Below are 12,500 nucleotides of genomic sequence, written 5' to 3'. Positions count from 1 at the left end.
GGAATAATTGATCACAGCCATATCATAGAATATTCTACTGTACAGTGCATGGTATCTGTGCTAGGAGACAGCTGTGCACATACTGGCTGCCAGAGCGGGAGGAAGCAGTATTGTAGTGAGGCGTAAAGCTGCCATTACCATTTATATACAATCTTTCCACTCATACCGACTCGTTGACCATTTACTGCACCCTTAAAGAAAAACGCTCATCTGCAAGAGATAAGAATAGCCGAACAAAATCCTGTGGCCAGTCTCGTGGTCTTGACGCAGGCATGACGAGAGCCGCTGACCTCCCTGTTAACCTGCTGGCGGTGATGGCTGTGGCGGCAATGTGGCCTCAGTGCTTCTCATTCTCACAAGTATCTCCGCAATCAGTGCATTACATCAGCAGTTCTGCCATGGGTGACTTCTTGTTCGGGACAGGCAAGCGTGTGGAAGAACAGGATTCTTACCTAACTCTCAATGTAAACAATAAAAGTACGTAAGACAGGCGAATATATAAGTGCAAAATCTGCATGCGCTGACTGATTCGTGTTGTTTACATAGACTGTATGCGTACGACATGGAAGTCACTGTTATAATAGAGGCAGCTAAAGTTTTCTTAAGTGGAGAATAAAGTTTAGCCACTGATCTCTTTTCTGCGGAGTTTCAGGCGCCTGCCGAGTTGCCTGCTGGACTCACCCAAACTGCGCCTCGGCGGGGTCGACCTCCAACGGGGATGGGGCGGTGCAGTGCCGCCTGGCAGAAGCGATCCCGTCCTTCATAGAAATAGCTGACGATCCAAATGCAACACTTTCTTTTTGGCCAGGTGAGAGGTAGAAATCTCTCTCTCTCTCTCTCTCTCTCTCTCTCTCTCTCTCTCTCTGTGTGTGTGTGTGTGTGTGTGTGTGTGTGTGTGTGTGTGTGTCCGCCAAAACAAACATATACCGGAAAAATAACTTGCAAAATGAAACAAGCAATATCATGTTGTATTTTTTTCATATTTAACCTTTTTTTTTTCCCTTCACGTGGTGTTTCTTTCATTACACAGAGAAGAGTAAGATTGGTAAGTACGAAATAAGAGAAGACGGCCTCCTTTATCTACAATCAGCCTGGAAAGCGAAACTCACGGATGTTCAAAAATGGTGTGGAAATCTACCCGGGCACCGACTGCCCACCATCAAGACACCCAGCCACCTGCTTGCCGTCAAAACGTACATGGAACAAACAGGTGTGTGTGTGTGTGTGTGTGTGTGTGTGTGTGTGTGTGTGTGTGTGTTGAATTCTTGAGTTATTGAACTTGCATTTGCTACACATAGTAACTTTTTTGATAAATAACCAAGTTTCTCTCTCTCTCTCTCTCTCTCTCTCTCTCTCTCTCTCTCTCTCTCCATATATATATATATATATATATATATATATATATATATATATATATATATATATATATATATATATATATATATATATATATATATATATATATATATATATATATATATATATATATATATATATATTTGAGGGACTTACAGTTAAGTAGCAGAATCCCTGGCTATTTATCTATTGATTTATGTGTTCGGTCCAGCAGGGCGGAAACCTTGGGTGGACTTGAAACTCAAAGACGGGATACTGGTGTGGGGAGACGACACGCCCTTTGACAACTCCACAGTGGCCAGCTCTCTGACAGTACTACCGCATGATAATGGTAACCCGAACGCTATCTACTACTTCATGAAGAGCACCAGCAGCGTGAAGGCGGACACCATGGGCTCCTTCCATCACACGCTGTGCCAAGCCAACCCTCTGGGCGTGGACTGGTAAACTGCGATTAAGAGACCTCCAGTCTTCAGGTTTATTTGGTTGAGAAGAATCTCAAGTCGTGAGTATGCTTGAAACTTGTGCTCTTTCAAATGTATTAGTTTCTTCAATCAGAGATTCTACCAGAGTTGTATTGTATGATGTCAATGATCAGCAGGTTTGTTATACACTTTTCATTGTAATATGGTGGATTACTTATCGTAGGGAGAACACATTGGAACTTTCTGGGTGTACCTTAGTGAATATCATAATGTGACTATTTTATCACCAAAATGTTAGTAGGTAATGCGATATCTATAATTAGAACATTACAGTGTTGTTATGACAAAGCTATAGTGTTGTTTGATTGTTGTAGTCTGAAACAGACATAATTATATAGCGCTAATATTAACAATAGTGAACCATTTATTTAGCTTTCTTGTAGTGTTACAATTTCATTTAGTTTTTGTGTTGTTATTAAAATTGAACGAGACTACTTATGTGATCATTGGTGGTATGTGATGAAGTCCTGAGCAGATTAATACAGTTACAGTATATGCACAGTATTCAAAAATTGAGAATAAGTGCCTTGAAACCTTTAATTCTCATGAAAGAATCAAGTCATAGAAAGGTGAAAGTACAGAAGAATGCAGAGAGTTCCAGAATTTACTTGGAAAAAGAAGATGGATGATTGAGGATTCTGATCAACTCTTGCATTAGTGAATAAAATATGGGTGGGAGGAAGCGAAAAAAAAAAAAAAACCTTATGCATCGAGGCAGCGAGAGGAGAGGAGACATGCAATTAGTAGGATCAGAAGAGATGATTATCCTGCTGTTTTGTTGTCACTGATGGTGTGTAAGACTAGTTAAACTATTGGTAGAATCATGGACACACTATTGAAAAGTCAGCATCTTTTGTTTGAGCCTGTTAAAACTAGTAAAGGTAAGAATGGAAGTGGGATAGGAATATGAGCTCTGTTTGCCGGCCTTCCCATGTCTTGTAAGCGAGACCCAGCGGCAATTGTCTACGATTATTTGTTTTTCAGGAACAATATTTTTAAAGGTAGTAATGATATTGTTTAATGATGTATCTTATTTTGTTGAATCACCAAATTGAAGATTATGAATTCGTTAGGCATATGTAACGATAATAAGATTTGCTGCATGCATGGTGTGTGATTTTCTCAAGCATTGTCTGAGCTTCATTGTTTATATTCCCGAAAAAAGTAAAAGAAGAAAATCAACATTATATTGAGCGGTAGATGAGGAGACTGCTCTCGGATTTGCAGAGAGGAATGAATATATGTAAGTATATTTTATTGCTAACATAAAATGAACTATTGTAACCTTCACCGCTTCGATTTATTGAACAATTACACTCAATTTCGACAAATTCGTTGTTTTCACGCGATATCACAGCAATCCATCAGATCTCTTAAAATTTAATTTCTTACTGGATATTAGTGATAAGAAAATGACAACAAGCATGCAGTTATTGATAAAGGTTCAAGTTATTTTACAGATGAGAAGAATGGCAGGCGGTGCTAGACTATAAAATGATATCTGTTTATCATCATTTTATGCCAGTTCATCCTTGTGTTAGTTAGTTCTGCTCCCATACTACGGCAGTCCCTCATGCCACGTATTAATTCTCCAAACACAATGAAAGCTCTGCTTCACCCATAATGGGAAAATAGCAAAAAAATATCTGGCACGCATGTTAATATTTATTTATTTACATGACACTTTTGGGTGAGCTAAGGTAATGTTCAACATTCCTTACCATCCCTGCCGTAAGTGGGACAAAACACGCCAAGGTGAATGGGAAATAAGTGTAGATGTAATGGAAGGGTTACAGAGAGCTGATGAAAACAGAGAACTACATTTTTAGTATTGAACAATGAAAAATTAATCAGTTATAGATAAAATGAGGTGGACGTGACTGTATACTACGGTGAGCGAATCGAGGTATAACATAGTAGAAGGACCATGCTGTCCCTCATGAGCTCAACAGTTTTTCCTCGCGCTTGAGCCTCCTACTGTATGACAAAGAGAATGTACTGGCCAGAGTGTGGTGATGTTTTATTGGTGTTGGCAATGACAATAGCAGCGCTGGTGGCAATAATCTGAGGCGGTGGTGATTGGTGTCATTCGTCATCAGTGTTGTGGTGGCCGGGCAGTCAAGATCGACTAAACTATGCTTAAGTTCTGGCAATCGTCATGGCTTGAGTGATGAAGCGAAATGTATTCCCTTAGATATCCAAGAACCTTGTCATGCATGGGTTCGATCCCTGGCCGTCTTCTTTCATGGCTAAGGTCTCAAAATTATTTGCTCAGTAAATTGTGTACCAGGAAACATCTTCACTTTTTCATTTCTAAAATTGAACTTCTGTCGGTACGTCTTTTGAAGTTGGTCATATAAGCAATCTCCGGGATGGTGGGACATTGGCTTCACACACTACTGATGGGAGGACACTTCCAAAGCCAGCCAACATCGTGGACAGGGGTGTGTGGCCCGATGAATAATGAGTAGTGTACGAATTCCTGGGACGAATACGTGATAAAGCGTAACACACACACACACACACACACACACACACACTCTCTATTACTGATATCTCTCTTTAAGAAACAAAAACATGTTAATGAGAGAGAGAGAGAGAGAGAGAGAGAGAGAGAGAGAGAGAGAGAGAGAGAGAGAGAAAAAATACAAGTGGTATATAATAAGGTTGGATGTTAAGGATACTACAATCATTTAGTGGTTTCAGTGGTTGTTATGAAGTTGGTGTATGGTGGTTTGCATGATCGAAGTGAATAGTGAGCGTAAGTTTTGTGCGTTAGTGGTGGTAACGGTGGCTATTGTAATGGTGGGGATGGTCGTGTTAATGATGGAGGAGGTAGCAGCGTGGTGGTGTTTTTTAGCCTGTGCATGCGTAAAATACACGAGTTTTGATAGCGTCACGCAGGTCACTCACTACTGGCGGTGGCTCCCCTTTCCTGCCGCCACTCCCTACGTTGGGCCATACCTGGTTGACGTGGGGGCGAGGCAACACCATTCATAACACGTCTGACACCAACAACTCTGCATCCCGGCAAACTGTGGAAGGCTGAAGCTGAAGTCTTTATAGTGTGAAGTTTCTGTCTTTCGATTGTAGAGGGCGCAGCTTCCCACCACACGTGGCAAGGGACAGTATTCCATCGGAAATAAGATTGAAAAGACGAAATGTTGGCCATGGTTTTTATGGCTGCAGTCCCTTCCATCCTGGCGTGGAGCCCTTCTGTCCACTACTTCCCGACCAATGCTTGGGGGGTTCACCTACTGGCGCCTGGTAGGACTCTCACTCCTCAGGATGCCTACACCAACCTCACCGTCAGGAGTACTTGTGGGTTGGCTTTGTTTTATAGTGTTTTTTTTTTTTTTCTTTCAATCTTAAATGAGTAGATTCCTCTTTTGGCAGAGACAAAAAAAAAAAAAAAAAAGAAGTTCCAGAAAGCTTCTTCACATAATTCAAGTGTATTTTAACTATATCAATCACCAGATAGTTAATGTCTTTCTTAGGTGGCTGTAAGTTGTCCTGTAAAGATGATGATCGGTGCGTAGTGGCGAGTGCCAGCGTCAGCGGCGGCGGGGAGTTCTCCTGCCTCTTGTCCAGTAAAGGACCAACGGAAACCACCGTGTTGAGTGGATATGAAACCTATTACTTTTACTGGTTCGGTGAGTAAGATGTTGTCGAAGTATTATAGTGACTTCGAAAAGTTAGACGATCGTGATTAAAGAGGAAAAGTAATAATGTGTACAAATGGATGGAATGAGAGGCAAAACTTCTGCTGCAGACTCCTTGCCCGCCACTGACTTCGGGGTGAAGGAGGACGGGTTGCTGTACCTCATGGGGAACATTAATGTGAACTTCACCGACGCCAGGATATGGTGCAGCAAAATTCCTGGATTCCGTCTGACCATTTTCAAGAGATCCATTCAGTTCTCCATGGTAGTGCAGATCGGAAAAGCCACAGGTAATGCACGCGTGAGCCTCATATGGTGATCACAAAACGACACCAATGCCTACATGTTAATGATGCGTCACAAGCAAATCACTTGCGCTTCATAACTCGAATCTTGAGACAGGACTTAACGTTAAACTCGAGAGAATTTTATGTATATGTTATTATTATTTGCTGTTGTGCTCATAGCTTGATTTCTTATTTAGTTTTTATTTGGAAATGGAGTGATAGAGTCAACAGAGAGCTGGGATGGTTGAATAAGAAAGTATCACATGTAGGCTTGCTGGCTTCTTGCAGCTTCCCGTATTTTCTTATGCTCTTTTATCTTTTTATTTTCATTTCTTTTTTGTTTTCTGTTCTAAGATTCGGAGATTAGTATTTGAATTTGAAGTCATACATATTTCGCATCTTTCCTTACAGATTATTTAGAAAGCGGCAGTTAGCAAGTTATATTTAAAAATATATTCTGCCCTTTGCCAATCTCGGCTGTACGAAAACAAAAGAGCTAATCATTGTCCTGTCCCAGCAGGCAAACAGCTGTGGCTGGACTTGGAGGTGACGAGAAGCTCCGCACTGATCTGGGGCGACGGAACAAATTTCGACGACACGCCATTCTCACAGGCGGCTAGTAAGATTGTTAACAATGGCGGCAGGCAGCTCTCGGCCATGAGAGTGAGAGGGGACAAACTAGACGACAGGTATCAACAAAACAATTGTAATCCTTTGTGTCAGGCTAATCCACGTGGCATCATTTGGTGAGGTCTCGTCAATCGATCTCACTATGAGTTCTTTTCTGTATTTCTTTGAGTCACAAGACCACACTCTTACATTTCAACTCCTTATCTCAGCTAGTACTTTAAGTAGGCCATAGATCATGTTATCGAGGCTTCTGAGTATACAGGGCCGTTTCTAGCTATAGGCAGACAAGGCAATTGCCTAGGGCCCCCAAGCCACCAGGGAGCCTCCTGGGTAGCTTGGAAAATTTAAATTTCCTAAGTCACCCAGGGGCTCCGACGAAAAATTGAAATCTAGGGCCCCCCCAAACAGCATCTTGCCTAGGGCCCCCACAAAGCTAGAAACGGCCCTGTGAGTATACATATGTTCCATGATTCTATTGACAGTCTAAGAAGGATTCTGCATCATCTGTAAGAACACCCATGTCAATCCAGGTAACATTCTCTGTGGTTTTTAGAAATAATCATCAGAAGAACCCTGAGTGTTTCAGGATGTGGTCTTGTTTTGTGTTGCATTGTGTTGTGTTACGGTGAGTCATTTTCCCATGCATAAATGTCTGAATATTGTCACCAAGCACCATGTCAATATGATATATCTGTTTAGTTCATATATTCATACAGATACATTTCAGCGATAGAAAGAAAAAGTCACAGAATGCATGTAATATTCCCGATCGATACTCTCAATTTTAATGATGAGGGACAAGAGACTCCTTTTTTTTCTTATTCAATGCGTCATAAACAACAACAACTTGATTTGACATGTTGTGTATAAGGCTGAGGCTCTCGCCAGAGTTTGGACCACGAGTTTGTGGTGTACAGTACTTATAACCTGTAACTTTATATGACAAGTAACTGCCTTAATTCGCATTGGTCCTCCGTCTGTCAGTCACCAGCAACACGCTCATCCCTCAGCCGTCCACCATCTCAATGTTCATGCCGGAATACACGAAGTAATGGTACATGGTGACTTGGAGTAGACTGTAGCCGAAGTCCTTGAGCTGCTCCTTGATGGTGTCTAGAGTGAAGAACTGTGGCAGCTCGTTGTCCTGGTACAGCATTGCCTGGCGAGGGGAAACACACCATCAGAACATGCGGCAAGAGTAAATGTGACGAATATATCTTGATACCTTACTCTCTTACCTGGAAAAACAAAACGTCAAAATGTGGATCAATATACCCAGCTATCCATTGTGTATCTATCCTGAATGTTTTCTTGGCCATTTATCCATTCACGCGTTCATCTTATTATGAAAAGCATTTAAATTGAAGCCATACATTCGTAACGTTAAAAAGTATTGATAGTGTGTGTGTGTGTGTGTGTGTGTGTGTGTGTGTGTGTGTGTGTGTGTGTGTGTGTGTGTGTGTGTGTGTGTGTGTGTGTGTGTGTTTATCTAATTATCCATACCTAATCGTATATTTGCAGGAATGAGTCAAGCTCGTTTTGTCCAATTTCTTTATTTTGTAAGATCTGTTGTGATTATCTTTAAAGTTATGAATGTTCCTTGTATCCACAGCTTCGTCAGTTAATGCATAGTGTGTGTATATGTTCTTACTTCTCTCACTCCTAAAACATGAATAAAAAAGCGATGAGAATAACCCAGATTTTTTTTTTTTTTTCCAGAAAGACTCACAATACCACAAGATTCATTGCCACTATAAAGGTGAAATCTTTGCGTATTTTTCACGGTACACGGTATTTTTGTACATAATTTCCTTAAATAGGTTGATTACTGAAGCACATGGTAAATTGCGATGCTGGTCGAATAACGAAAAAGAATGAAGGATACTAAGATCTTCATTTTATGATACTATTTTCTCTTTTTACTCGAAATAAATGATGTGTAGTGAAGCAAAATAGATTAATCTTATTTCTATATCTTAACACAAAGAAGACGAAGAAGAAGACGAAGAAGAAGACGAAGAAGAAGAAAAGAAGAAGAAAAGAAGAAGAAAAAGAAGAAGAAAAAGAAGAAGAAAAAGAAGAAGAAAATGAAGAAGAAAAAGAAGAACAAAAAGAAGAAGAAAAATAAGAAGAAAAAAAGAAGAAAAAGAAGAAGAAAATAAGAAGAAAAAGAAGAAGAAAAAAAGGAGAAAACAACAACAACAAGGAGAACAAGAAAAAGAATAACAACAACAATAACAACAAAAAGAAAAAAAAAAAGAAACATGAAAGAAAAAAAGGGAAATCACGCTGTAACAGAGAGTCCAATGTCATTATATATCATTACCTTGACTTGGAATTTGTTGCGAAGTTGTCTGTTGATATCCAGGAACTCTCGCATCATTTCGAATCCTCCTCCCTCCACGTCGAAAGTCAGCAAATCAATCTAGAGTACAAGAAAATTTCCGTCACTTTCTGAAAACATAAAGATGATTTTTTTTTCTAAGTATAGCTGTCTTCAGGTATCCGTTTTTTTCTTTCTTTTTATTTGGTTGTCATTGCCTCTCAGCTGTAAACAAACTTGATTTCTCTATTCTATTCATTTTTTTACCTTAATTTTGTGTTTTTATTTATTTTCTTTCTTTCTTTCTTTCTTTTTTTATTTAGAAGCGCCGGCCAAGGGCAAGGAAAAGAAGTGGCAGCTGAGATACCAGACTATATGTGCACTCAGAATAGAAAGTCTTCGTTTATTCATTCATTTATTCATTAGTTTATTCATGCGGTTTTTTTTTCTCATTCATTGATCCCCTTTTATCAATCAAGCTTAGTTTATTTTCGTCTCACTTTAACTACACAATAGGTTCGTCTTCATTACTTCTATTTTTTCCTAGCATTTAATTCCTAAGTTAGATTTTTTTTTTCATCATTACTATCATGACTTCTTTTTCCCTGTTACTCAATTTTCCTTATCACTTTCCCCATTTTCTTCTAATATTTACTTCCTACACTTGAACTTCAACCACTCACGAACCTTTCCTATAAGTTTCATTTCTCATCACTACTGTCATTACTCTTCTTTTGTTTTCCTGTTACCGTATTAACTTTCCTTATTTTCCTCTAATATCTACTTTCAACACTTGAGCTTAAACTACTAACACACATCTCCTAAGTTTTATTTTCCATTTTCATTACTATCATGGCTTCTATTCATATCCCTCATTAGTTATTCCCTCATATTTCTGTTTTCCTTAAATGTTTACTCACGCACCTTCCTGAGTTTTGCAGCGAGGAGGAGGGACGTGAGCGGGTAGCAGGTGGCAATGAAGGTGTGGCCGACGTATTGATCCTGCCAAGAGTTGAGAGTCAAAGGTTATCGCGAGGATGTTGTTGGTTTCGGTTGTGGGTTCTTTCATTCTTCGTTTTTTCACACAAGCGTAGGGGCATTTACTCTTGTTACTTGTTTGTTAGTTAGTTTGTTTGCTGGGCAGTTGGTTTGTTATTGATGTTTTTGTCTACTCATATTACCCTCATTATATTCCCCCATATCAATTTAAATCCTTTATCAAGTTTCCCTCTTCACTTACGTCCCTTCAAGGAGTGTAAGGTGAATAGCTTTTATCTTCGTTCATTCAGTCATTCTCCTCTGCATTAATTCTAGCACCACTATATCATTCCTGTTATACTCGTGTAGCCAGGTACTTTATTTCGTGACTCTCTCCATTATCTTCTGCCTCAGCAAGTTCGTGAATCTTTTATCAACTAATACTTGGCCAAATTATCACTAATGTTCCCGCCACTTATAGGCTCCATTATTTTGTCCACTATAATTGAAGGTAGGCTGACGGGTAGGAAGTTCAATATTGACGCTTTGTAATTCTCTCTCTCTCTCTCTCTCTCTCTCTCTCTCTCTCTCTCTCTCTCTCTCTCTCTCTCTCTCGTCTTACCGATTCTGTGGCGTATTTCTGGAGTTTGGTGTGTCCTTCCTGGTGCCTCATTACATCATGGTCTATTGTCCCCGTGTTGTTCCTCCGCAACATTACTTCCTGATAGCAGACGGAGGAGGAGGAGGAGGAGGAGTAAGAGGAGGAGGAGGAGGAGGAGGAGGGGAGGAGGAGGAGGAGGAGGAGGAAAGGAGGAGGGAAGAGGGATGAACAATACGACATATTTATTGTGTGTTGCTGCGAACATTAAGTGCTACTAATATTAACGATGCTGTTATTGTTATTACTAGAGAGAGAGAGAGAGAGAGAGAGAGAGAGAGAGAGAGAGAGAGAGAGAGAGAGAGAGAGAGAGAGAGTTGACAATATGTGGTACAGTGGAACCATGTGTGCTTTGGGGTCCGAGGGGTCTCCAAGCGCACGGGTTCGAATCCTGTCCACGGTCCGAGTGTAGGTTGGGCTTCCTCACTTGGGGCAACGGTTCTCTAGCGGGTGGGATTTGAGATAGGAGGTACCCTATAAAGTATCCCCTTTAGCCCATAAATTCCCGTGAAAAATCCACATGGTATAAATAAAAAAAAATTAAAAAATACCACTACTATTAACATCATATAAATTTTGGGCGAGTTTTCACTATCATTTTACTCTATTCCTTATTCTAGAGGGGAGTTGATTGCATAACATCGATACATTTACTTTTGTTTCATCTTTTCCTGTCCCGCCACAGTTCACTCACCCCTTCCCCTTCACAAACCTGGCTGGTGAGGAGCGCGGGAGTGACGCAGCCCTGGAAAGTGACAGCGGCTCTGGGTGCGTTCCTTAATTTCATGTAGTTATGCGGGTCAGCCTCGATAAGCAAGCCTCGCCAGCCCATCACCGCCTCCAGCCACCATGTGTTACTCAGCCACAGACCGTCCTGGGCCCCCACCTCCACGAACACTCCGTCCCGCTGTTATCATGGGTACAGTAGTGGCATGGTTAGAGTTTCACAAAGAAGGAAGGTATAAGAAGTTACTTTAAGTCTACCTATACGTGACAATCCTTTTTAAATCCTATCTACTTACATTTATACAATCCTTTTTAAATCCTATCTATACAATCCTATCTATACAATCCTCTTTAAATCCTATCACTTACATTCATTCATACATTTATACAGACGAAGAAGGAATGAACTATAGTCAACTAGACTTCCATCAAGCAAAGTTCACAAAAGGATTAGTCGCGTCGGTATTATTCCATGAAACATTCTCTCGTTTTCTCGTTTTCTTCCGACAGACTGTTATGAAAGATATCTGAGGTTTCAACGATGTTTCTATTGTAGTTAAGCAATTATTCTCTGTTATTGTTAAAAAATATAATATCTTACTTCTTCTATCAACTCTAAAATGTCCTGTTGAGAGTATGACACTTTTAAGAGTGAGGGTCATTACCTTATTTGCGAACACATGGCGCAGGAACATCTCGGTGTTGTTGTAGGTGACCACGCCGGCCCAGGGTGGGTGTTCGGGGGAAAGAGCTTGGCTGGGTGAAGGTTTAGGTGAGCGAGTCTCCAGGCGGTCCCTCAGATGATCCACAAGTATCTTATCTCGCCAAATTAGAGGTCTGCGCAACAGACGACGAAAACACGTATCTGGAAGGAAAACCAAATTAAAACGAAAAAAAGGTTATTTTTATTTTATTCCCGGTTATTCAGTGAATAGTTTGAAAATTTATTGATTTGTTTGTTACTTTAGATTAGGAGAGACAAAAAAGTAAAAAGAATAGCTCTATTGTCATTTACAGACTAGAGCTTGCTAATCTGATAGCGGTATGCAAAGTAAGAAATAATGTGCTTTGCTTTTCATCCCTTCAAGAAAACAAATAGCAGGAGAGGAGAGAAACGCCACACTCCCCCGAGGCAGGTGGTTGGATGGAAACGTACTGCAGACGGGAGTGGAGGGCAAGGCTGGGGAAGGGACGTGACCCTGCTTTTTCCACAAGTGCACCTGGAGTATCGTCAGCAGGGCAGCCCAGGTGTACACCAGAGTGAGGGACGGCCGGGCTGTGAACGATTGCTGGGAAAGGAATGTTATGTTAATAAAGAGGTTATAATTTCAATTGCTGCCATTTGCATAATTTGAATGGCCATTTTATTGTGCTTTCTTCTTCAGCCGGCCAATT

General features: G+C 40.5%; 3 protein-coding genes across 3 annotated transcripts in view; 2 read left to right on the top strand and 1 right to left on the bottom strand.

The window, feature by feature from the left end:
• LOC123517516 overlaps window positions 1-2,946 on the top strand; it is a 3,197-nt gene extending 251 nt beyond the window's left edge. Inside the window, exons 1-4 of the mRNA XM_045277650.1 lie at window positions 1-477; window positions 653-808; window positions 1,031-1,210; window positions 1,571-2,946. The exon at window positions 1-477 is cut by the window's left edge and continues 251 nt beyond it. Of these exons, the coding sequence (XP_045133585.1) occupies window positions 273-477; window positions 653-808; window positions 1,031-1,210; window positions 1,571-1,803 (774 nt within the window). The 5' untranslated portion in view covers window positions 1-272 and the 3' untranslated portion in view covers window positions 1,804-2,946. The remainder of the gene's footprint in view (window positions 478-652; window positions 809-1,030; window positions 1,211-1,570) is intronic.
• Window positions 2,947-4,810: 1,864 nt separating this feature from the next.
• Window positions 4,811-7,042, top strand: LOC123517528. The gene is made up of 4 exons (XM_045277671.1): window positions 4,811-5,162; window positions 5,339-5,494; window positions 5,614-5,793; window positions 6,311-7,042. Exons 1-4 carry the CDS (start codon window positions 5,003-5,005, stop codon window positions 6,538-6,540), a joined length of 726 nt encoding a protein of 241 aa, XP_045133606.1. The 5' UTR covers window positions 4,811-5,002; the 3' UTR covers window positions 6,541-7,042.
• A 147-nt stretch (window positions 7,043-7,189) lies between these two features.
• Window positions 7,190-12,500, bottom strand: part of LOC123517527 — an 8,729-nt gene continuing 3,418 nt past the window's right edge. Inside the window, exons 2-8 of the mRNA XM_045277670.1 lie at window positions 12,262-12,394; window positions 11,771-11,970; window positions 11,092-11,286; window positions 10,344-10,442; window positions 9,668-9,745; window positions 8,747-8,845; window positions 7,190-7,579 (exon numbers count right to left, since the gene is read on the bottom strand). Of these exons, the coding sequence (XP_045133605.1) occupies window positions 7,427-7,579; window positions 8,747-8,845; window positions 9,668-9,745; window positions 10,344-10,442; window positions 11,092-11,286; window positions 11,771-11,970; window positions 12,262-12,394 (957 nt within the window). The 3' untranslated portion in view covers window positions 7,190-7,426. The remainder of the gene's footprint in view (window positions 7,580-8,746; window positions 8,846-9,667; window positions 9,746-10,343; window positions 10,443-11,091; window positions 11,287-11,770; window positions 11,971-12,261; window positions 12,395-12,500) is intronic.

The sequence above is a fragment of the Portunus trituberculatus genome, chromosome 42 (assembly GCF_017591435.1).
Source record: "Portunus trituberculatus isolate SZX2019 chromosome 42, ASM1759143v1, whole genome shotgun sequence".
Lineage (NCBI taxonomy): Eukaryota > Metazoa > Arthropoda > Malacostraca > Decapoda > Portunidae > Portunus > Portunus trituberculatus.
The sequence above is the reverse complement of the archived record's forward strand: the minus strand, read 5'-3'. Positions and strand labels throughout refer to the sequence as shown.